This window comes from Dipodomys ordii, unplaced genomic scaffold, assembly GCF_000151885.1.
Source record: "Dipodomys ordii isolate 6190 unplaced genomic scaffold, Dord_2.0 Scaffold1, whole genome shotgun sequence".
NCBI classification, from domain to species: Eukaryota; Metazoa; Chordata; class Mammalia; order Rodentia; family Heteromyidae; genus Dipodomys; species Dipodomys ordii.
In genome coordinates this window covers 42949356-42976318 of record NW_012267217.1, presented here as the reverse complement: position 1 = coordinate 42976318, position 26963 = coordinate 42949356, and the positions used below count along the sequence as shown (strand labels likewise).

The following is a 26963-nucleotide window of genomic DNA, read 5'->3' as shown; positions in this document are numbered from 1 at the left end:
TCATTTCTGAATAAGCTTAGTTGCTATGGTTACCTCCCAAAGACACCACTTTTGAAAATGTGTTGGGAGATGGGGATTGGTGGCAGAAGGCTTTAGTGGAGGACACAAAGCAACTTCAGCAACAGAGACATTTTAATACATGTGAATTCTTTCCCTTGGAAACCAAAGTCACATTTTGCCAAAATGGAAATCAACTCAGGAAGTGGAGTCTCAGAAGTTCTGCATTTGGCCAGCCTCCTCCCCTAACTGAGACCTCAAGGACAGGTATGTCTGGCCCTGAACCAATTCCAGAGCATCACAGTTTCCTCCCCCAGGATCTGGCAGTCAGAAAGATGTTAGTTGCCAGACAGAATTCATCAGATTCACTTCCCAGATGCTATCACTTCTGATGCCGAAGGAAAAATAGGTTGCCCAGCAATTGAGGTTGGAATGGATGGATATTGCCGAGACAAACTCAGTGTTATGTACTAAACAATGATGGGCTATTCTTCCTGAAATTCATAAGCAGCAGTTTTTAATTTTTGAATATTACAGGAGGTTCTCATATACCTCCAACTCCATACTGAGCTCTGAAGGAGCTAACACTATTATCCCAGGCCAACCTCGGGGCCCCCCCCCCAGTGATGTCATAAAAATGCCTTTTTATCTGTCAAAGTAAGTCATGGTTCCAACAGTGCTCAGGGAATGAATAAAAGTTGGCTTGACCCTGCTTCCTGTTTCCAACGAAATGAAACCCCAGACCTGATGGGGCCTAAAAGGCAAGAGTATTGTGCACTGGATCCTACTAAAAAAGACTCTTTTTGCCTGGCTATTTTTCCCAGACATCCGAGGGAGCCATCAGGGCTCTCATTTGAAATTCAAACCAGAAAGTGACCCCTGAAAATACGAGGTGTCCCATTTGTACTTTCATGATGATTCAGCACCACCTAGGGGACATTTTTATTCATTTCTTGTTATTTCCATTTTAAACATCTTTGGATATATTGCAGTTTCCCCCACTCCCACTCCATTAGAAGGCCATTGAAGTTTCCTTTTCTCAATTTTTCAAAAAAAGATTCAGCGCCAATCTTACTAGAAACTGACCAGCAAACATCATACAGAGCCTAATGCTGGGTGATGTGGTTCACATTTACAATTCACATTATAATTACTAATATAAGAACCACCAATGCTTACACAAGGTAAGGCGTAGATAATTATTCCTAATACATGCACTAGTCCTGCAAATTGGGGACTGGCATCCTGATTTTACAGATGAAGAAATTAAGGTGCAAAGAGGTTAAGAGATTTTCCTAGAATTCCAGACCAGAATGGGCTTTTTCCTTTCATAGGAAATTGTTGTCTCTATCCTTCTGTGTTAAGCCTATGTAACAAAGCTGTTCATGTTAATGATTTATTGTTCTTTTGATACATCACCTTGAAATCAATTCTGTCATTCCCAAATTAGTGATGAAACATAATTGTCTCAGTAGTGGGAACTACCTAGAGAACAACCTTGAGCCGCCTGGTACAACCTCATGACTTTAGAAGCAGGTTATGGGCTAAACAAAGCCATAGTGATGTTGTACAATGTAATCTTCCAGACCCTTTGTCTGTAGATTTTGATTTAATACATCTGGAATGTACCCAGGAGTTTGTAGTTTCCACAAATATATAAGTGACTGTAACCACCTGGAAAGCCTGACACATAGTTGTACACTGAGGTCAGAAAGACTTGGATTGCAGATCCAAGGCTATGCCTTGTCTGCAGTTATCACTAGGTGAATAGCAAAGCCCTTTCAACCCCTTAAAATAAATTCCTTGTTTATAGAATGAACATTAGTAGTTATCATGAACCACTAAGCAGGGCTGTGGTAAGAACTGGATATGAAATGCTAGGGCAGTGCCTGGAACACAACAGGACTTGATAAGTGGTCATTACTGTTGTCATTAATCTCTTGCTCAGTTCACCAGATTTGTTGAACATGACTTCTTCCTATATCCAAAATTTAAATTCAACAGTGAAAGGAAATAAAGATACAAAAAATACACTATAATAATATATATACATATATATATATCACTAAAAAAACCAACCAATCATCCTTAGGAAAGATGATAGATGACAGACAGATCAATAGTTAGCTAGCTTGCTAAATAGACAGATAACCTTTAAGAAAATGTTCTACAAATGAGAAACCACATATTAGAATAGTTGGACATTCAACAGAATAACAATTGTCTGGACACACAGAGATTCAAATTGTAGACAGATAAATGCATAAATAAAATGGGAGACTTTTATCCCAATTAATCACCAAAAAGCTGGAAGTGGAGCTGTGGCTCAATTGGGAGAGCCCCCAGGCCTTGAGTTTAAACCTCAGGAGTAGCGTGTGTGCGCGTGCGCGCACACACACACACACACACACACACACACACACACACGGTTAACATGGTAAACTTGGTTATGTGTGTTTTATCATGCTTTAAATATATTCTAAAAATATATAGGACTTCAAAATCTCAGGTAAGTGTTTGAGAAAGATCATGTTTGGTTCATTTGCTGTTTCTTCTAGCAAATATGGTCCTAAGCTCCATGTGAATTAGCTACTGTTACCAGAAATTTAGGGTAACTTAGTTGACCTCCATTCTTGTTTCTGGCAAGAAAAGAAGAGCAATTAAGTAAGGTACCAGGAAAGTTTATTAGCAAAGAATTATGGCAGAGAAAGAGAGAAAGAACAAGGCATAGGCATTCCAAGGGAAGATGGCAATTCAATCCATTTTAGCCAACTTGGATTGTCTTCCAGGTTAAAGAGCTTGACCTTGGGTTTAGTAGGGAGACTTGGAGTCCTTGAAGACCGCTGATAGGTGAGGAGACTCACCTATAAGTATCAAGTTCATAATGCTAAAGATTTAGTACTTCTCCCTATTTTATCATTCTTTTGTCCTTCACACTTCCTCATTCTTTTTTTGTTTGCATTTGGTTTGCATTTCCTGGTCAGGTTTTAGTTTATCATCTTATCCTGTCACCTGCAAGTTCTCCAATTGCCTCCTTTTCCACTAACAAATATCTATACTGTGACTTAAAAGGGCACAAGGTACATACTTCTTAAAAGTGAACAAGTAAATTCACAACTTTACACATACATTCTCAAAAAAAATTAACTGTCAATGTTGTGTTTTTGTTTCCAGCTGCATGTAAGCAAGCTACCCATGACCACTCAAGAAATACTAAGCAAAATAAGAGGTTGTCACTGAACAGCTGTTCTACTTTAACCACCCTGACACGTAGAGATGCTTTGTAAAACAGCCCCAGTGCATACACTTTTAGAACACTGAGGGAGAATGGTCTTTCTCTCTAACAGTGGCCTGCATCGGGGTCTGCCACTCTTACTTGGCTGGGCTCTAAGTAAAAAGCAGGACATCAGAGGCATATCCTGGGGGCCAAATTGTGGGGGACCCACTTCAACAGCTGCATCAACAGCAGCAGGTGAAACCTTACTGAACCTCAATTTCATTTACTGCTAGTTAATAATATTCAAGCCTAGTAATTCTTCCAGACCAGCATCTGATAAGCTACAAGAGTATTTGCTAATGAGTTTAAGCAACATCCAAGCACTTGAATAGTTTCCAAGCATGGCAACATCGGTTTTGTCTAATTTAACTTTAGGTGAGACAAAATGAAAGTTTTACCTATCTAGTTAATTGTTTCATTTATATATCTAATGAATTCTACATCTTGCTCCTGTCCTGTTTTTTTTGTTGTTGTTGTTGGGGTTGTTTTTTTAAAGCAAAACCAAGAAACAGCTTTCCTAAGACCATTGGGAAAATAGCCTTTTCCCTCTTCAAGAGAACAAGGGTCTCCGTGGCAGATTGCCTGTGAGGGAACCAGCCACAGCAAAGTGACCATGTGGGGAAGGTGGGTTGGTTTCCCCCTCACCTGCCAGAGCAGCTGTACCACTGCCTGGCAAGACTTGCTGAGGAGACCTTACGTGGTGTGCTGGGCATTCCTAGTGAGTCTTAGTATGTGTGCCTAACCCTGAGCAAAATTCAAAGTATTTTACGGGATTTTCTTTGAACTCTGTAAACTATATAGGCATGTATCTGTAACATCTTTATCAATCAAACCAAGTTTAACATAATGCAGTTGGAAGTTAACTCCTGGCCCTTCAGAGAAGTCTGTCCTGCTTACACAATTAGAAGAGCTGAAGGAACAGCCTTTAGTCCAACATCTGGAACAATTCTCAGAAGACCATAGCAGAACTGGCTGTTTAGGAGACACTGGCTCTGCTGACAGTCTGGAAGATGCTGCCTGATCTCTGGTTCCACAACCCCATTACCTCAGCCATGATCCCAGGACCTATTACTGCTATTCCAGACAAATCAAAACATCCCATAATTGCTAGTAGAAACAATTGATCTCCATTTCACTTGGCCTTCCTAATTTCAAGCAAGAACATCTGCATGGAAGAAGCGCTCACATTTGGCATTCAAGCTGAAATGGACTCTGGGAAATGTAAACTTCAGTCTTTTCTGATCCCATCATCGAGAGCCCACTTATGTGCTCACAGATGTGTCAAGAGATTAACTCCTCAGCCTTCTCAGTAACCACAAGGCTAAGCAGACAAAATTCATTTGGCCAGTAACCTACTTACCTAGGGCTGCCTAGAGGATAGCTCAAGCATGATGGACTGTATTGTCCGCCTTGGTCCCTCTGGAAAATGAGTATGCGAAGAACCTAGGCTTTCCTGCTTTTCTGTGCTGTTAGGTAAAGTCCAGTGCATGTACAGACACCTGTACAGCTACATAAGCAGCCTGCTGCTGGTGAATCACTGAGAATCATGGACAAAGGGTCCTCCAGCTACTAGATCAACTTAGCAAAGTATAAACAGGTGACTCTGAAAATACCAGTTCCCCATAGGATCTGCTCCAGCAGGAGCCCCAAATCTGTCCTAAGTAAAGTTCTATTTGTTTAGAGATGCCCAAGGCACTATCATAACAATACATACACACTCATAAATTAAGAGTGTCATCTAGAAATGCTTGATACTTAAAAATTCTAGGCATTTGTAAAAAACCACTACCACATTCTGTTAGTGACAGAAAAAGAGCTGTTAGGTTATGAAACTTTTGAAGTTTGACTGATACATAAAAGTTTCAAATTGTTTTAGCAGCTACTTTTGTAAGCAAAGTTTCTGTCAATGGGAACTACCAAGAATTTGAAGAACTTACATAATGGTCTTGATCTAAAATTGCATGTACTCATGTTAGCACACTACATATTGTCTAGAAAGCCAGATGAAGCGTCTCACCAATTCTGAAAATAAAATTATTAAAAATTTCACCCAAAGGCAATATTCATTTAGCATCTTCCTTATTAGTTCGGGTTTGACTGGTTTATTTCTTCTTATACAATGAACATATTTTTTTCCTACCCACCTGAAAAGGAAACTCCAAATCCTCTGCAGCTGGAGCTAAGGAAACCATTTTGTTGTCTAGGTGAGCCTTTCATGGGAAGGGGAAAAAAGAAATGAAGAGAAAGGAACCTTTCAGTTATTGGACATGTCTTGATTGTGGTGAGGTCTCCAGAGGTATGGTGTTTATATGTCAAAACCTACCCAACCGAGCATCTTTATTATATGCCATTTGTTGTATGCCAATTACACTTAAAGCTTCATTTTTTAAAAAAATATGAAGGAAAAAAATCCATTCCAGAAAGGTTGTATTAATTTACACTTTGCCAGCAGCCTATGTAAATGCTTGCCTCACTTATCAGCACTATAATTCTTTAAGAAAAACAACTGCTAATTTTAAAGGTAAAAATACTGTTCTTTAAAAGTGCATGTCTTTAAGAGTACACTAAAATTTTTCATGGTAATCAGCCCACTTTTCTTTCATTGCCACAAAACAATGAAGAATGGTAATATTAGTAAGGCTAGTAAGAGAGGAAGGTCTTTTATGTGCCATATGAATCAGTTCAAACTCAAGAAAATTACTATTCTAAATGGCAGCTTTAAGTATCTAAGTTTATCCAGTCCTTCCACTAAGAATCATAACTAGCTACTGGAAAGAAACTGATACACTTAACATTAAATAATGAACCTTAGTTTCATTAATAATGGAATATTTTCATCTCCTTAGGAAGCTTATAAAGGTTAAATCACTTGGCCAAGTACACAAAACTAAATGACACCCAATTTGGAACTAGAATCCAGCACCCTGGGGACATGACCTACTCCAGCAGACAATGAAAAGAATGGAATGATTGAATTTGAACTTTCTTCCACATAAAACTAGGAGGGTACACCAAATGACCACTGGACTCCTTCCAGTTCTAACCTTTTCTAAATGCAGTTGAGTGAGTAGATAAAAGTTGACTGCTGCCGTTATACTGTTGTAATTGTTTTTATTACCAGACTGGGAAATCCTTGACTATTCATTTTTTTGGCCAGTCCTGAGGCTTGAACGCAGGGCCTGGGCGCTGTCCCTGAGCATTTCATGCTCAAGGCTAGCACTCTCACTTGAGACACAGCTCCATTTCCAGCTTATTGGTAGGTAATTTGGAGTAAGAGTCTCACGGACTTTCCTGCCCAGGCTGGACTGAACCTTGATTCTCATATCTCAGCCTCTTGAGAAGCTAGGATTACAGGAGTGAGCAACTGGTGCCCAACAAGAATCCAGATTTTTATGCATTGAAACTGATGAAAAAAGTAAAATTTGCACCTCATGAATTTTTAAACATTTAGAGTGGAGAGTATTAGTGGTTAGGAAAAATGACCTTTCTAAAAATTTTTCAGCATATTCTAAAATGCTAATAACATCACTTCTATTCCTTTTTTATGCTGGTACTAGGGCTTAAACTCAGGGTCTAAGTTCTATCCCTTAGCTATTTTGTGCAAAATTGGTACTGTATCTACCACTTACGCCATAACTCTACTTCCACATTTTCTATTCTTAAAATAATTTTTGTCAGGCAATAGTGGTGATTCATTCCTGTAACTCCAGCTACTCAGGAGGCTGAGATCTGAGGATGACCATTCAAAGCCAGCCCCAGGACAGAAAGTCTATGAAACTCATCTCTTATAAGCCAGCATAAAGCCAGAAATAGCATTGTAGTTCAAGTGGTAGAACAGTAGACTTGAGCAGAAAAGTTCAAGGGACAGCACTCAGGCCCTGAGTTCAAGCCTCTGGACTGGCACAAAAACTACAAAATAAATAAATACATAAATTCTTTTGACAGAGAAATAAATTAGTGTTCTGTTATCATGAGCTGCCATGTTAATTTCACTGATTTCAGTCTTTATTAAAGTTAATTTTTACTGGATATATGTGTCTCCTGATATGAAAATGCTGACTTTTAATATGTACTTTGCAAATTTACATCAGTGGTGGGTAAGGCTTCAACTGAATAGATTTTAGTCTTCAAAAGCATAGATGCATCTTCCATCTTTAGTTTTTCCATCAACCAATTATTAACCTAACCAGAGAAAAAGAAAAATAGTTTGTGAAATGATAACTTTTAAAAGCTGTAACTTCAACCATATTAAAGTCAACAGCTTTTTAAGAATAAATTAAATTACAGTTACTCATATTTTCAAAACCTAATAAGACTATATGAATTGACTATAGAATTAAGAAGCACTCTAACAGTGAACATTATAAAAACTTTAAAGGCTGTCTAAATGGTATAAAAATTACTTTGTTGGAAAGATCTTTTTACTATACAATACCACTAGTTGTACACTAGGAGAAGGGGGACATTTCAATCTTAGGAATCTATACATGACCCATCTCTGGATTCTAATGTACATTAATGGAAGACCTGAGTGTTTACACTTCAGATTATGCATAAGGCCAAGTGAACAGCAGGAAGATTGGTCCCAACATTACCATAGATATAAATGTATTTATATGATTCTTTTTATGGGTAGAGATATTTAGGAGTAGAAGATGCTGTTCAAGGAAAGCTGTGGTGCTTGAGATCAAAGGGAGCCATAAGAGGAAGACCATCTTCTTCTGAGTGTTCAAGTGGTCTGTACCCTGCATCAGCCTCATTCTGGCTAAGGAAAACAAACATTAACACCTTTTTTTTCCAGGTTCAAGATTGTGTGGAAACTGGAATGGTTTAATATAACTTCAATTAAATAGGAAAAAGTATTATTTACAATCTTCCTTATCAAAAATGGATTAAAGTTGCCCATTAACAACATTCATAAAATTCCCCAATATCTGCTAAGCAGAGCCAAGTCATATACTGGCAATGTTCCTTTTCAAAGAAAATCAGAAATAAAGTATTTGTTCCAATAAAGCTGACAATTTCCCTAGAGTGTTAATAACCAAATTCAATCATGGTATTCCCAATAAGTACTGGAATGTATATCAGTAATGAAAGAATACTTCATTTGCATTTTTTTCTTACCAAGATTACATGAAAACCCATTACATTCAAATGCCGCATTTTCATAGCAAGAAAACCTCTCGGGTGGCTTAAATCCAAACAATAAAGGGATTTAGGAACACAGAGCACAGCTACCCTGAAAATAAACATACACAACACAAGAACAATTAGGGAGATGAGCATTTACAATCTTGCTACATATCTGTTCTTTGCAGATTCCCAAGTTGAGCTTTCTTGAAAAGCCCCTGTTTTAGTCCTTCTTTTCTTTCTGTTACTTGGGTCTCTATACGTATCATACTATTTGCAAACCAAAATCTTGAATATTTTATACAGTTTTCCTTCAGCCATTGTTGAGAATGCCTACATTTGTGAGGAGGAAAATTTGCAGATAGGAAAGCACCCATTTTAAAGTTGCTTTGGTAGTGCAAATCTCTGACCTGGATACAATTACTCATTAGAAGTTGAATGGGGAATACTAATAATGGTAAATACATTGCAGATATTGTAAAGAACAACATTTAAAAACTTAAGAGAAAGTCGACTAGAAAAACTAACATCTGTAACAACAATGTAAAGAATGTTATATGTTTTCTCATGTGTGAATTTTGGAAATAAGTTGACTAGGAAGAAAAATGGAAAAGGAATTTATAAAGATACTATATCCTCATTGTCTTCTACACACTAGATTTTATAAGAGAAATTATATGACTATATTATATACATATATTAAAGAAATGCTTAAGTTCTTCACTTGTCAGTTCTTTCTACTGAGAACTATGATAGCTCTTTTACTATGTCAGAGAGTTCTTAGTATGCCAAGAAAGAAAAAGAACAAAATCTTTGGGCAGGGAAGGTGGCTCAGTGGTAGAGTGCTTGCCTTGCATGCATGAAGCCCTGGGTTCGAGTCCTTGGCACTACATAAGCAAAAAAAAGCCGGAAATGGCGCTGTGGCTCAAGTGGTAAAGTGCTAGCCCTGAGCTGAAGAGCTGAGGGATAGTGCCTAGAGTTCAGGCCCCATGACGGACAAAAAAAAAAAAAAAAGAACAAAAACGTCAACAAGTTCAGCAAGGAAGTCTTTTTTGAGGACAGATGGGTAGGAAATAAAACATGTGAAAACAGTGGCCAAAGAAAGAGCCAGAGGGATTCACAAAGAGTAAGTCACAAGATAAAGAGATTTATTCTATATCTCTAGGTCATATTTGTTTACTGCCCAAGAGGGTAAAGGAATATAAATTCCTTGAGACAAGGTCTTAGGCTGACTCATCTAAGACCCAAAAAGCCTCTCCACAAAGGCTGACTGAAGAGGGGGTATGCAATGACTCATGACCTAACTCCTCCAGGTATGGTACAGTGCTTCTCCACAGGTTCTGATGAGTCAAGGACTCCATTTATGATTAATGTCAATACTCCCTGCCCTCGTACAATACAATTTAACTGAAGTGCTAAGGTTCTGCTGGTCCCCAACGGCTTATACCGGCAATCTTAGCTACACAGGAGGCTGATATCTGAGGATGGTAGTTAAAAGCCAGCCCTGGCAGGGAAGTTTATGAGACTCTTATCTCCAGCTAACCACCAAAAAGCAAGAAGTAGAAGTGTGGCTCAAATAGTAGAGCATTAGCCTTGAGTGGAAAAGCTAAGGGATAGTACCAAGGCCCTGAGTTCAAAGCCCTAGGACCAGAAAAAAATAAGAAAGAAAGAAAGAAAGAAAGAAAGAAAGAAAGAAAGAAAGAAAGAAAGAAAGAAAGAAAGAAAGAAAGAAAGAAAGAAAGAAAGGAAGAAAGAAAGAAAGAAAGAAAAAGCTAAGGTTTCTCTACTTTTGAAAGGTCTTTGAGTAAGGAAGTAAAGCAAACTATATGTTGGATATTAGATTATTTTGTGTGTGTGTGTGTGTGTGTGTGTGTGTGTGTGTGTGTGTGTGTGCGCGCGTGTTGGCATAATGCTTAAACTCTAGGCCTTATGATCTCAATCTGCTTGCTTTCTGATCGCTGGCATTTTTCTACTTGAACTATGCCTCTAGGACAGTATTTTGTTGGCTAATTAAAGATGGAATCTAGCTGGCTTCAAACCTCCAGGTCTTATCCTCCTGAATAACTAGGATTACAAGTTGGAGCCTCCAGTGACCAGCTGGTATTTGTTTGTCTGTAGAAGTCTCAAATCTTTGTGTCTTTAAAATATTACCTTGTTTGAAGTTCAAGCATTGATAGCTCAACTATGTTAGCATTGCTTTATGACCAGTTTAGCTTCAAAATCTAGCTTTTTGAAAATGTCTATTTCAATAAGCAACACAATTCCAGTTTTGTATTCAACTGTAATAAACACATTTACACTGGATACCAGTGGCTCACGCCTATGAGCCTAACTACTCAGGATACTGAGATCTGATGATCGTGGTACAAAACTAGCCTAGGCAGAAAAGTCCCCATGAAAAACCAGAAGTGATGCTGTGGTTCAAAGTGGTAGAATGCTAGCCTTGAATGAAAGATGAAAGAGTTCAGGGACAGTGCCCAGGCCCTGAGTTCAAGCTCCATGACCAACAAAACAAACAAAAGGAAAACAATTTAAAAAAACACATTTACATGAAACAGTAGATTTTGAGTGAAAAATCTTTTGGTTTGTTGAAAGCTCTATACAAACACATTGGTATTATTACTGCTATCTGATATGAAGACTTTCAGATTTCAGATTTAATTTCAGAAAGCCAAGAAAGTAAGTATTATGTAAGCAACCTTTGTATATTTGTAGAAGTAACGTCAGCCTCTGAAAATGAAAATGCTTGGCTTCTGTTGGCATCCATTCTGATTTCAAAATCTGAAAGAAAAAAATTGAAATGAAATTTTCAAACATCATGAATTTCTATATCAAAATGTCTAAATCTACTATTAGTAATGATAATGGCAGTTGCCAAAAAAAAAAAAATACTGAGAGCTTACTAGTTGGCAAACACTAGTCTGTGGATTTTTACTTGATTCTTTTTTTTTTTTGGGGGGTCCGGTCGTGGGGCCTGAATTCTGGGCCTGGGCGCTGTCCCTCAGATCTTCAGCTCAAGGCTAGTACTCTACCACTTGAGCCACTTCTGGCTTTTTTCTTTTTGCTTATGTGGTGCTGAGGAATTGAACCCAGGGCCTCATGCATGCAAGGCAAGCGCTCTACCACTGAGCCATCTTCCCAGCCCCCCGTCTGTGGATTTTTACTCAGATTAGTTATCAGTTATTAGTCTCAAAGTATATTGCCATTTTCCAGATAAGGAAATTAAGGTGTCTAAAATCACATCACTGGTCATTTGTAAAGGAAGAATACAAACCCTGGCAATCCAGGTCCAAGGAAAAACTACATGGTACTAAGCTGCTACAATGAACTTTTTTTTTTTTGTCAGTCATGGGGCTTGAACTTTGGGCCTGAGCACTGTCCCTCAGCTCTTCAGCTCAAGGATAGCGCTCTACCATTTGAGCTACTGCTGAACTTCTTTTTTAAGGGAAATAAATAAAATAAGGAAGTCCCATACCAATGTGATAGTTATGTGGCAACTGGACATTTCTTGCAAAGTATCCTTCACCTCCCAGAATGCTACTTAGCACCTGGGCAACCTTTGCATGTGTCAGCGATGGTGACGGTGGCGGTGGTGGCAGTGGTAGGTCTATGGCACTTTGATAAGCAACATCGTCAAGTTTCAGACACGTATCTAAAATATGAAGCCTAAGAACATTTTTCTCTACATCACCTAAAAAATAACACAATGGTGGAACAAAGGGTTAACGAAGTCAGCAGTGATATTCACTAGACACTATGTTGAAAATGAACTATACAACTTCACAGGGAAAGGGGTTGGGAGGGAGAAAATTGATGAGGGAAGAGGTGACAATGTCCAAAAAGAAATGTACTCAATACCTGACATGTAACTATAACTCCTTTGAACATTACCTATACAATAATTTTTTTAATGGATGCTCTATCTTCAAGATAATATTAATATATCTCTATCTGTAAGTGTCTCTTTCTTATGAGAACTCTCCTGGGGTCTCTGTAGGTTGGGTGGTTTGAAGCACTGACTTTACCTTCACCCTCTTCCCCAGTAACATCTGTTCTGCAGACTCCAGTGTCTTACTTTAGTCATTACTACGCACTGCCATCCTACCTGATGTCAGCAGTTCATCGATGATTTCTTTTTGGAGAAGTTCATTAATAGGAGCCAAGGGGAAATAATTCATCATACAAAATGAACACATGGCGTTCAGTAGGTTTTCAGAAGAAATATGGTGTAGACAACCAGTCAGAGCACTGGACATACCTTCTAGGAACCTTTTAGGAATAAAAAGAAAAATCAGATTTCAAACATAAATACAAAAACAAGGTCATGGAGGAGCTAAGTAGGTGTTATAGAACTAATGTCTTCAATGAATCCCAAGAAAAGAGATAAGAAAACCAGGTCTATAAATAAGTTTCTACATATAAATCAGGATAAATTGCTAGTATATCCAATTAATGAAGGCCTATTGCTATATCTTGCTCTAAAAGTTATTTAGTAATTTTACTTGTTTAAGTCTTACTAAAACTATGGGACATTATTACTATTCCAATAAGAAAATGAGTAAACAGGCCCAGAGAAGTTGAGTAATTAGTCTATGAATTAGTAGTGTTTGGGTAAGCAAGCTCTGAAGCAAGGAATGACAGGGACAGTATTGCCAGTCTCCAGAGCCCTGACTTATAGGTTGACTGTCTTAAGCTCTTGATATTCAACTTAACTCACTATGTAGATCAAGCTGGCCTCAAACTTGTGATCCTCCTACCCTAGCCTCAAAGTGCAAGGATTACAGGTATACACTAACTTCCACATCCAGTTTTAGAGACTTTTAATAATTATAGAAGATTTTCTATAAAGCCAGCACTCTTGCAGAAATTGTATCATCTATTAAAATTCTGTAGCTATCAAAATTCTGAGTTAAGTTTAATATCGATGGCTCATGTCTATAATCCTACCTACTAAAGAGGTTGAGACCTGGAGGATCAGTTTGAAGTTAGTCTGGGCAGATAAATCCAAAAGACTCTATCTCTGAAACAGTCTGGGATTAGCTGTGATTTGGAGAAAAAAAAAAAAGATCAAGAAGTTAAAAAAAAAAAAACTAAGAAAAAAGGTGATGGGTTAAGTAGATAAATGTTTTCCTCTGTAGATTGCAAGCCACAGAAAATATGGATCTTACATGCCCTCTCCCTACTATAGGCAATCAGCTTCTGGACATACATGTTCCTATCACATCCATCTCTTCCAGTCAACTCTCTTTCCAAATGCTTGGAGTTAGCCTATTTTTTCAACCTTGTCACTCTTGCTTACAATGTTGTCCTTACTCTTTGCTTCATACAGCATCATCTGGTACCTGCCATTTACTGCTTCCCTCTGGAAGAACAAGATATGGCCTCTAAATTGAACTAGAAAAGATGGAGCACAAACTTCTTTTTCATAGTCATCAGAGTACCAAACTCAGACAACGGGGCATATGTGGACTGATTAACTGCTATCTCCCACTGTCCCTGTTCCTCTACACAGAGACATGGAATGGGAGACTACGAGGTAGATAGACTTTTCTAATCACAGTATGACTGACATTTAGAACTGGATAATTCCTTGTTGTGAGGGGTGTTAGCAGAACTTCTGGCCTCCACCTAGTAAATAGCAGCACACAAGGCTTAGCCTTTGTATGTCCTCCAGTTGTGGCAACAAAACATGCCTCCAGCACTGCCAAATGTCCCATTGGGAGACAAATCACTCTGGTTGAGAACCTCTAGGTCCAATAAAAGCAGAACAGACAGATAAAAGGATAATATTCATAATCCTCCTCTCCTGTACTATTTAATTCTGCTACTAATATTTTACTAAATACCCCAACTCTTGTTGCTTCTTTTTGGTATGACGATTTCACTGGATCCAGTTACCACTTGAGCTGCTTAGAATCCATAATCTCCCTCACCCCTTAGCACTTATTCGCTAACCCCATACGCTCTAAGAGACAATTTCTAGAGTTTTCATTACCACCAGCTTGCTAGTAATTGTCTGAAAAGTGCAGAGGTCAAGGAGAGAAAGAAAACCATGTCAGAGCAAGAGAAGGATAAATTTAGGAGATATTTTTCAACCTTTATTAAATGCCCATTTTTTGTTAGGTCCTGTGCTAAGTTCAAGGAACCTGGTTTTGATTCCAGAGAGCTTATTAAATGAAGAATAGAGATACATGAATTGACACAATTATGTGGCCAAGTATCCACCAGATTTTAGGATACACTGGCACTGACAGAGACACCAGAGAAAGCAAAGGAAACTGTTTCAGTGGTGGGCACAGTAGGCAGGTGCTTTGTAGGCAGCCTAGCCCGACTTAATTGATGAACTGAACACAAATAGATAGCTTTAGAATCTGGATGCCAGTTATTTTGTGGCAAAAAAGACAACCTGAAAATCTTGTCACTAACACCCTCTGAATGTTTTTTCCTCCATGCTATTTCCTTTTTTCAATCTAACAACTACTTTATGACAGACATTGTTTTCATAGTCTGGCATAGGTAATTCATTTAATCCTCAAAATGACTCAAGGCAAATTTATCCCCATTTTAATAGTGAACAACTCTTTGCACAAATAAATAACTTGTCAAGCATGTAGTATGTAATAAAGGTAGGGCTGGAATTCAAACCTAGAAAAACTATCTTTAGAAGCTGTTATTTTAATCCACCTAAAATAATACTCTTCTTCCTGGTTTTAAATAAACCCTGACCAAAAAAAAAAAAGATGTTTATCTAGTAATAGATAAAAAGAACAGAAAGTAGTTTGGGACAAAGTGAATAGTCACTAAGAGTGACATTAATAAGACAGACAAATAGAAAGACCAGGTCATTTAGCTCTACAGAAACACTGATTTGATGAAAACCTACAGACCAAATAGGACTTCATGAGGAGTCCAGAATCAAGATAAAAAAAGGTCATAGTAATCCAAATATGCGCAAAATCAAAAACAGCTGCATAGGAAGATAAAAGGAGAACTTTACCTATATCAAGCCCTCCCTCAAACTGTCAGCACTCAACACTAACAGACACTCTTGGCCTATGACTTTTCTCTTGGAGGAAAGAGTAGAGGATGCACACAGCATTCCGGTCTTTCACTGAGACTAAGGAATTGGTTTCTGCTTCACCTCACATGAGGTACTGATGGATCCAGCATAGATCAGCTGTCTAGGCAGAGTTTTAGGAAAGTACTTTCTGCAACTAGCACAGACACTAAGATGAAGAGAAAGTACAGAGTCATGGGTATCACCCAAAGAAGCAGAGAAGTGCAGTGGAATACACCTTTAACATCACAACTATCTGAGTGCCCATTTCTTGGACACCTCATATCTTGCCTCCTATCTCCATGCCAACACAACTAGCACAGTTCAGATGCTTAGGAAAAGTTAAAAAGAAAGGAAAAGAGCTTGGTGGCTTATAGTGGACAGAGCAGCTCTTCAAGGTTGGGAAATGAGCAGAACACCAGAAGGAAGGAATCTGGTGCATCTCCAATGTCCCAGCCTACAGTTCCGAGGACAGACACCAGAGGGAGCAAGAGCTTATGGGCTCCTGAAATAAATGAAATTTCCAAATCCTAATTAGGAATCCAGCCAGGTGCTAATGGCTCATGCCTGTAATCCTAACTACTCAGGAGGCTGAGATCTGAGGATTATGGTCCAAAGTCAGGCTGGGCAGGAAAGCCTATTGGAACTCTTATCTCCAATTACACCCGCCCCCCCAAAAAAAGCTGTAAATGGAGCTGTGGTTCAAGTGCTAGCAAAAGTTCAGAGACAGCACTCAGACCCTGAGTTCAAGCTCCAGGACCTGCACCTCCAACCAAAAAAAAAAAAAAATTTCAAGCACAATCAGAGAAGACATATCCACAGAAAGGCCTGAAAGGGCCCTGTATTTTCTGACTTGACTGAGGGTCTTTCCTTGTCAAAGCCAGTCTATAAAAGTAGGGCGAGGCAGTTGTTCCTTTAAATGTGCAGACAACAGTGCAAAAAACTACTTAAACACAATCAAGACCACATGATACAATTAAAGGAATAACTATCAAATAGCTGACCCCAAACAAATGGAGACTTGATTGCCTCACAAAGAATACAAAGTAACTATCTTAAAGAAACAGTGAGTTTCAGGACATACACAAATAAATCCAATCAGGAAACAGATGACAAAAGCTAGACAATCAACAGATCATGTTAATTTTTTTAAAACAACTTAACATTTCAAGAAAAATAAAAACTATACAAATATCCTTTCAGCCCATAATGGAATGAAACTAGAAATCAAAAGCAAAGCTGGTAATTCACAAAAATGTGAAAATTATAGAACATTGTATGTGGGGGGGGGGGGTGATGGAGATGGAGCACACATGCATGTGTATGTGTAAGGCCTGGGTTCTTTCCCTGACTGGTACTATCCCTGAGATTTTTTTGCTCAAGGCTAGCGCTCTACCACTTGAGCCACAGCTCCACTTCTGGCTTTTTGATAGTTAATTGGAGATAAGTCTCACTGACTTTCCTGCCTGGGCTGGGTTTGAACCAAGATCCTCAGACCTCAGCCTCTTGAGTGGCTACAATTACAAGCATGAGCCATAGGTGCCTGGCAGACGAGCTAATGGGCCAAAGAAGTCAAAGTGGAAAATATCTCAACAAAACCACAACATATCAAAAATTATGGGATCACAAAGAAATAATCTAAAATTGTACTTGAGGAAATTATTAAGCCCAAACTTAGCAGAATGAAAAAGATCATAAGGATTAGCACAGAAATAAATGAAATAGAGGAAGTGGTGCTGTGGCGCAAGCAGTAGAGTGCTTGCCTTGAGCTGAAGAGCGCAGGGACAGCGCCCAAGCCCAGAGTTCAAGCTCCACGACTGACCAAAATAAAAGAACACAGAAATAAATGAAATAGAGAATAGGAAAAAAATTAACAAAAATTAACAAAATTAAGACATGGCTTTTTGAAGAGATCAACAAAATTGTCAAACTCTATCTAGACTACCAATGAACTGTGAAATCACATTTATAATAGCAGCAAAAAGAATAAAACAGAATAAATCTAATCAAGGAGGTGAAAAAGTAGCCCACAAATGTTTGCATTCTTTTCTATTTTTCATTAGTGTTGTCTTAATTCTTTCATTAGTGTTTTGCTGTTTTCAGTATATAGTAAAATGTCTGTATTATACAGAATGATCTACAAAGTAGACACACAAATAGTTTACGGAATATGTTAAAATGCTCATTACCAATAATCATAAGGAAAATGCCAATCAAACCCATAAAAGATATGAGATATAACTTGCACAGGTTATAATGGCTACTATTTTTTTAAAGGATTAGGAAGAAGACATTAGAATGGGGAAACAAGATGGGGGAAGGAGGAGGGAACGTAGTTGTGGAGGTGGAAAGTAAGGGATGGTAGGGGAAAAACAAAGGAGGAAGCAACAATCCTTGATAAGAAATGTACTCATTACCTTGCCCATGTGATTGTAACTCCTCCGTACAGTATTTTCACAATAAAAAACTTGTTAAAAAAAAGAATGGGGAAATAAAAGTGTCTGTGTACTGTTGGTAGAAATATAAATTAGTATAGCTACTAAGGAAAGCTATAAGGATTTCTCAAAAAATTTAAAAGGAGACAATTCCACACCTAGAAATATTTATAAGCATGATCTCCTAAAGATATCCATAGTTCCATGCTCATTGCAGCATTATTCACAAAGTCAGGATACAACCTAAATGTCCTCAACGACCTAAATGTCCATCATTCTAAACAGATGTTTTTAGAGGGGAAGCCAGATATAGTGGTGCACATCTATAATCTCAGCAGTGAGAAGGTTGAAGAAGGTTGAGAACACAAGTCTAGGTAATCTTTTTTTGGGGGGGGTCCGGTCGTGGCCTGAACTCTGGGCCTGGGCGCTGTCCCTCAGCTCTTCAGCTCAAGGCTAGCACTCTACCACTTGAGCCACAGTGCCACTTCTGGCCTTTTGTTTTTCTGCTTATGTGGTGCTGAGGAATCGAACCCAGGGCCTCATGCATGCAAGGCAAGCGCTCTACCACTGAGCCACCTTCCCACCCTGAGGTAATCTTGAACTACAGACTAAGTTCAAAGCTGCCCTGGGTTACATAGTGAAATTCAATAGAATAATATTAATCCTTCAAAAAGAGCTATATGCTAGAACATAGATAAACATGGAGGACATGATGCTAAGTAATGAACAAATCACAGAAGAACAAATACTACATAATCTCAAACTCAGAACTAGGACAATGGTTGGAATGGGGTAAGGAGTTAACAATAATCCACTGACATTTAAAAATTTATAGGAGTAGCTATCATTTAATAAAAGGAAAACTAATACTAAATTAAAGATACATTTCTTAACTTTACAACAAATTAAAAAAAACTACAAACTTAGTAGCTAATGAGATAAGATAGGAAAGTTTGAATACTGAATGAACATACATTGAGAATTTTTTTGAGAAAGACAAAGAACAGTAAAAGTAAAATTCTATTCAATTTCATAAATGACTGAAAAATACTGTCTAGTTTCTTCACATGGATGATAACTACGGGTACATTCAGTTGTTATAACCTGTTACGCTCATAATTTATAAATAATTTTATGTTATGTAATAATTGAGTAAAAGAGAAAGTACATACTCTTTGTGCTGGCCTTTGTCGATGTGATTAAGAGAAGAATACACAAACAGAACAGATATAATACTTTTCATGTGCAGAGATTCAGGTTTCTCTACAACTTTCTTCATAAACAAGTCCATCAATTCAATGGGTCGAAAGTGAAGGTTTTCAAATAAAACAAGGAGAAGAAGGACCTTAAAAAGAGGAAAATGTCTTAGTTACAATAAACTGCTAACAATCTTTTATATCTGAAAAACATTAACAGTAATACCACTGTCCTGAGTGATAAAATACTTTCTAAAAAGGAAAAAATATCTCCCTGGCACCAGTGGCTCTTATCTGTAATCCTAGTTACTCAGGAGTCTGAGATCTAAGGATCATGGTTCAAAGTCAGCCTGGAAAGGAAAGACCATGAGATTCTTATCTACACCAAAAACTGGAAGGGCAGCTGTGGCTCAAGTGGGAGAGTGCTAGTCTTGAACACAAAATCTAAGCCCTAAGTTCAAGCCCTATGACCAGCAAAAAAAAAGGAACAGAAATTCTTGAATCATATTAAGTTAATTATCTTTTTGTATCTGAGAACCAGAACAATACAATGGTTTCCATACTTCTATTTCATTTAAAACTAAATTCTTTCCTACATGCTTTTCATACTACAGATCTTAAAATTACTTTTAAATGTACCTTTAAATGAGGTTTCCCAAAGTGACTAACACAATCTCAAATAGCTCCCACTTCCAACTCCAGATACTCCCTAGATCCTAAGGTAACTGAAAAACTTCTAGATTTTATAATAATTTCTAAAACTGAAAATGGTTGAAGTATCATGGTAAAAATAAGTTTTCCAGGACACCTCCAACCTTCCCCTTGGGTCTTTACCACAATAATTCTTTTCCCAAGGTTAATGTAAAATTTTTCAATACTGAGTTAATAAAATCAATATTCACTTTACTCTCTAAACAGACCCAAATATTTGCCACAGTCATCACCTACTTCATTATAAAGAGAAAAATTCTAGCAGCTGATCCATGTTTCTATTAAACATTATTCCTAGAAGCTTTTTCACAGAATGAAAATGGAAATGATCATAAATAATAACATTTTATGAATAACAACATTTATCTGTCACTTTATGAATAACAACATTTATCTGTTACTTTTAAAAATCTGGGAAGGAAAAGAAACACACAATGATAAATACTCATGTACAATATAATCTTCCAAAAACCGAATAAGAGAGCACACTTCAGACAATATCATTTTTGTTTCAGATACAAAGACAATTAAATCACTAAATAGTATATTAATAAATAACCCCAGAAAGGAATAATGAATAATTTTTCAAAAGTCAGATTAGTATTGGAAATTGACATATTAACTGCTATAAAGCAGAAAAAAATACTTAAAATGTTTAATAAATTGATATGCTCTTTAAAGTTGTTGAGGACTACTTGAAACTGATCATTTACTCACTTGTTTCAAATTCCAGATGTCAAAAGTTGTAGACACATAATCTGCTATTCCCCTGAAGAGATCTAAATTATGGTATTGGAGTTCTTTGCAAGACCGCAAGATGCTGACCAATATTTTAAAAGGACATCCATGGATATTATCTTTAAGAACCAATTAAATAAACAAACAAAAATTACCAGATAGTTTTGAATGCACGATTTATTATGTCCAACGTTTCTGTTCCTTTTGATTAAAAGAAAAGGAAGCACCGTATTTTTAGGAAAAAAAAACTATAGGCAAAAATTAAATATTTATAACCAATTTTAACTCATATAAAAGCAAAATTTCACAAGGAAAACAAATGTAATTCAAAACAGCACATCAGATACTATTAATCATGAGAGGAAAACTCCCCTTACCTATGACCTTCTTACTGCATTCACTCAGGAGAGCAACAGAACGATGGTTCATAGCAGCAAGGACTTCAAACATGTGCTGGCTATTCAAAAAAGAAAATCTGTCTAATTCTTTCAAGGCTTTCATCTAAAACAAACAAACTTGTGTTTAGCATTTGTGGAAAAATAAATTAAAATTTTAAGTAAAAAGTATGAAGTTTGAGAAAAACAACTCACTAAAAAAACTACTCTGTGTTTATCATTAGTGGAAAAATAAACTTTTAAATAAAAAGGATGAAATTTGAAGAACTCAGACAGGTAAGTAAATTCATGTTTATATATGCAAACAAAAAAATCTTAATTGACTTCAGTAAAGCTAAACCCCAAAAGCCTAACAATGTTCTCTCCCCATCCTCCCCACTCCAAAGTGACTTCAAGAAATAGTAGCAGGGTCACAAAAAATATTTTTTTTAATTATCCACTAAAGAAAATTCAGGTTCTTACCTCCAATTTCTTTTTAAGTGCTACTGGTGTATCTTTTCCAATATATTTCATCACAGTTTGTAATGTGAAGACACGCTGTATTTTCCAAACATGTTGATCAACTAGTATCCTGTCATTAAACACAATAAATATTATAATCCTAGAATAATTTCAAACTTTATTTGGCTCAGTTCCTGCTTCTCATGAGCAAAGAATATGAAGCCTATTAAAGAGATCTACCTGCCCAACAGAGTCTAGAACTAGTATACCATATAGAACTAGTATCTAGACCATCTAGAACTATTTTGTCTCACATTATTGTGTTCTCAAATCATATCAGGATACTACACTAAGATTTATTATGTATAGTCAAAAAAAGGGATTAAGTATTATTCTCAATAATCTATGACATTAGGTTAGTTGATTCATGCTAGTGTCATGAATAACATAGTGCCCAAATAACTATCCTGAATGGATTATACTTGTCAGTCTTCTCCACCTCTCAATTTCAAAATTATGTTTTAAGATAATTTAATTTCAATTTTGCTCACATATTTGTTTGTGGTAGTTCTTTTAAAAAGGTATTATTTACAGCTTTATCTCACTCAGAGTTAGGATTTTAAGTTTATTAAAGTATGAAAGACTTTAATTACCTACAATATGTTCCTTCCCTCCCCAAAAGGAGTTTAGTTCTCATTTCAATTGTTAATTTCAAGTACAGAGGGTCAGATAAAAACACATGAAGGATAAGAATTTCTCACCGCAACCCTGCTTGAAGAACATCCACATTCTTGCATGGGTCCATTGCCTTTAGAAGAACTGACAAAATTGAAAGACATCTCTCGTCACACTCATTGATACGTTCCTATTGAAATACAATTCAGAAAACATAAGACAATAAGTCCATAGTGGATTATCTCACCCAATGAACACCACTGAACTTCCCATTAAAAGTCTAAATATTAAATCAATAAGCCCTATATTCAATCCAGAATAAACAACTTCATTGGGGAAATAAATTGGAATACACAAATTTTCCAAATAATGGATACACACCATTTTATACATTTTTATTTATCAATATAATTGAAAACACATTTGACACTTTGCTTCTGAAATAACTTGAATCAAACATTATTTTTTCCTCTTCTTAAGACCCAAGCCATCACAAAAACCCCATGGTACATAATGTCAGTGTACTGAGGTATACAATTGTATTCTCTAGTGTTCACCACAGTGCCTAGAATACTGTATGTCTTATAAAGGGTTAGTTTTTCTAAGTGGTTGAAAACATGTCTTCCTTTCTAGATTTAGAAGCCTCATGATTATAAGGGATTATGTTTTTCATATCTTTATATATCCCTATTGACAAATGCAGTAACTCATACATAGTGACATCCAATGTTTATTGTGTCAATATGAATTCACTAGCTCTGTGACTTTAGTCAAGTTGCTTGACAACCCTGAGTCGGCTTCTTCTTCTGCATCATGAAGATAACATCAATCTCCAAGTGTAGTTGAGAGGATTAAGGAAGATTATATAAGTAAAAGCCAGATACCATTTACAAATATGAATCCCTTCCCTTCTCTTTTCTTTCACCTACCCACTCTTTCTTTGTACATCCTGTATCTGTACTTTAGTCACTTCATTATTATTCATCCTGGAGAAAGTGAGTAGCATAAAATTTCCAAAGCAAAAGAAATGACCTATAGCTAGGCACCGGTGGTTTACATGCATAACCCTATATATTCTGGAGGCTGAGTAATTAAGATTCAATAGTAGTTCTAAGTTAGCTGGAGCAGGAAAGTTCATGAGACTCAGATCTCCAATTGACCTTCCAAAAACCAAAAGTAAAGCTGTGGCTCAAGTGGTAAAGTAATAACTTTGAGCAAAAAAGCTCAAGAACCGTGCTCAGGCCCCAAATTCAGTCCCAGGATTGGCACAGAAAGGAAAGGGAGAGGAAAGGAAGGGAGAGGAGGAGAGGGCAGGGGAGAGGAAGGAAAAGGAAGGGTGAAAGAAGGGAGAGGGAGAGAAAGAGACAGAGACAAAGAGACAGAGATAAAAGAGAAAGAAGGAAAGAAGAAAGGAAGGAAGGACCTAGCTAACTTAAAGTCTCCTAACAAATAATATATAAACAAATAAATACCTATGGCAGATTTTTTTACTAGCTTATGCACCACACAAGAGTCTCATATCTAAAAATATACTTAGAGCTCAAAAAGTTAAAACCACCCAAAAATAAACCCTCAAAGAAACAACTACTCAATTTAAATAATAAATAGGGATTTAATAGACTTCTCAGCAAGAATGGCTGTGAGACACGTGAAGAAATGTTGAACATCTCAGGCCATAAAAGAAATGTAAATTAAAACAACAATGAGATTCTACTTCACCCCACTTGGAATGCCATTATCAAAAAATAATAGATGCTGATAGGGATGTGGCCAAAAGGGAACATTGCTACACTGCTGATAGGAATGTAAACTTGTTTAACCATTCTGGAAAGTTGTATGGAGGTTCCTAAAAGACTAAACATAGAGCTTCCCTAGGACCCAGCAATCCCACTCCTGAAAATTTATCTAATAGACCACAAAGAAGGCCATGCTAAAGCTACCAGCACATCCATGTTCATTGCAGCATTGTTTACCTTAATCAAGATATAGAATCAACCTAGATGCCCCTCAATGATCAAATGGATCAAGAAAATATTATATATATATATATATATATAAAATGGAATTCTACACATCAGAAATATTGTACCATTTGTAAGGAAATGGAAAGACTTGGGAAAAAATGTATTAAGTAAGCCAGACCTGAAGAAACATAGACTACATTGTTTCCATTTGTTGTAACTAGAATAGCCTACAAATCTACAAGTAAACACACTATATGGTAAAATACTACCAAACATGTAGACATGCTAAACTATACAGGACTCTAGACATTCACAGTGTGACCTGAGGACAATACTCTTAGGAGAGGATCACAGAGGCTCAACAGCTATGTGCAAATGATCATATAAAATGATATTTATTGAAATGAACTCCAAGAAATGCAAACAAGAGGTTGTTTGTTAGTCCTGAGGCTTGAACCTAGGGACTGAACACTATCCCTGAACTCCTTTTGCTCAAGGCTAGCATTCTACCACTTGAGCCACAGAACCAAAGCTTTTATGTGATTACTTGGAAATAAGCCTCATGGACTTGCCTGCCCAGGCTGCCTTCAAACAGTGATCCTCAGATCTCAGCCTCTTGAGTAGCTAGAACTACCAGCCACCAGCACCCTAGTACAAGAAGTTTTTTGTTACTTTGGGTTTTGTTTTTGTTTCTTTTTTCTCCTTTTTCACTGTTTTTATTTTTGCTATCTTTTGTCTCAAATCTAAGTTTATGTTTGGGGGAGGGTAAGGGGCGAGCACAGTAATGGTAGGACAAAGAGTGAATAAATGAAGCTGTGAGACTCACTAGACACTATGTTGAAAATAAACTATACAACTTTGGATGTGAGGGCAAAACTGGGAGAAAGAGAGGGAAGGAATGACACTGTTCAAAAAGAAATGTACTCATCACCTGAGTATATAACTGTAACCCCTCTGTATATCAAATAAATAAAACTATACAAAAAAGAAACACATATATTCCACAGATAGTGTCTAATCTTTCTTCCCATCCTTTCAAATGTATAAATACATTTCAGTTTCCTTTTGATTTTACCTGTACCATCCTCAAGGAAGTCTGTACCACAAGAGTATTCTGAGGTACTCCAAGCTTCACCATAGCATAAAGACTGAACAGCAGGTGGTCATAGTGCATTATCCTGGCTTCTCTCATCATGTGATCACACAGGTGGTTAAAGGCTGGGTGCCTAAACATCAGTTGCTTTTCAAACCGTTTCTGGTCTTCAGACATTCTTTTGGCAATTGTCCACATTGCTGAGAAATAGTTACTGCTAGGAAATGTAGGGGCTTTTGAAAATATATCTAACACGTCACTCAAGGAATTACACTCTTGAGACAATTTTCTATAGCTTATAGGAGTTGGTTTCATTTCTTTATTGGGTTCAGCTCCACTGGAGAACTGTGGATCAACATTCACTTTCTTCAATCCATCATCAAATGTCTCAGCAGATACAAGAGAATGCTTTGAGTTAAAGAATAGTAGTCTTCTAGGACAATGCAATCTGTCAACCCTAAATACTGATGCAATGCTTATGTCTTTTCTTTGCAAGCTACCATCTCCTGATTTTAAAATAAATGCATCCTGAAAAAGGTATCTACATGATGTTTGGATTCCATTATCGAAGTCACTTAACAGAAAGTTTCTTAGGTTCCAGTTTGAATGAGGAATTTTTGGTCTGCAAAACTTCAAAGGATATAACCTCAGAGTTCTGCTCCTTGGAACTAAAGAATTGATTTGTCCAAGGTTCCGTAAAAAGGAACCTGCTTTATGACTCATTTTGCTATCCACTGAAACACTTTCAAATGGCTTTAAAGTTGTCAGTATAAAAGTGAAGTCACCTCTCTTAATGAAAAACAACACATGATGTCATTTTCCTGTAGGAGACAATAATGAAAGAAATTTAAACTTTTACTTAAATACACTTAACAGAAGCCAGCCTAGGAACCCATGGAGTCATTACAAATTTACATTAAAACAGTAAAACAATTGTAATGATATGGACTGCTTCCATGTTTACCTCTGTTACGTCCAATTGACCAGATGTCCTTATCTTGAGGCCCCAGAGTAGTTCCCAGATTCACTAACACTCCCACAGTACCCTTTCCAGACAAGATAAACTCTAGCAACAGGAATCAGACCGAAATGTACTCCCAGCTTGGACCTTGAGCAGGTACTCTGGCGCAGCAACCTCCCCTCCCTCCAGCCTTCACCTTGTTTCCCGCCCTTCGTCCCAATCACCTCCACTAGACAATTCCAGCCTTCAATCTGACTCACTGTAAATCCGTGGGCTGTAAGTAAGGAGTGAATCTCTCTAGCTTTCGCTAGAGGCTCTCCCTTGCGAGTAATTTTTGTTCTTCCTAACAAATCTATGCTGGTACCGAACCATCTCTTCGTCTATTCTTTTTCTCTCCTTTTCCTCCCTCTTTCTGAACCTAACCACCACCTGTAGGCTGTCTGAACGTGTCCATGATTTAGCAGCTTTCGCAGTGATCGCGCCATGAATTCGCTGAAAATAATGAAAGAAAGGGTTGGAGATGTGTTCCATGACCATGCTAACGTGGCTGGAAACTTCCCAACGCGATCTGATCATGTCAGAGCCTGGGCTTGGGCAGGTTGGACCTGCTGAGACGCAGGAAGCCACCGCGAGGCCCGGAGCCCGGAGGAGCCTCCATCGGCCGGCCTCCCCGGACCGCGTCCTCCGCAGCCGCGCCGTCCGCCAGTCACTCCGTGCCGACTCCTCGTCAGATCTCCCACGGCGTCCAGGGTGGGACGCCGGCCCGCCGCGCCTCCCACACTCGTCCTACGCTCACCTCTGAGGAAGAACCCGTGGATGAGGACGGGCGCCGCCATGACAGTTCCGCCGATCATTGCCAAGTATCGCGAGATTCTCCTACGGCATTTCTTGCA

The 26963-nt window shown here is 37.7% G+C and overlaps 1 protein-coding gene across 1 annotated transcript; it reads right to left on the bottom strand.

The window, feature by feature from the left end:
- Positions 1 to 7286: 7286 nt before the first annotated feature.
- Positions 7287 to 26939, bottom strand: Fastkd2 (FAST kinase domains 2). The gene is made up of 12 exons (XM_013012002.1): positions 26867 to 26939; positions 25092 to 25930; positions 22139 to 22242; positions 21399 to 21507; positions 20919 to 21042; positions 20521 to 20660; positions 19069 to 19241; positions 12510 to 12673; positions 11880 to 12095; positions 11104 to 11185; positions 8399 to 8513; positions 7287 to 7456 (listed from the first exon to the last, which is right to left on the bottom strand). Exons 2-12 carry the CDS (start codon positions 25830 to 25832, stop codon positions 7337 to 7339), a joined length of 2088 nt encoding a protein of 695 aa, XP_012867456.1. The 5' UTR covers positions 25833 to 25930; positions 26867 to 26939; the 3' UTR covers positions 7287 to 7336.
- Between the last annotated feature and the right edge of the window lie 24 nt (positions 26940 to 26963).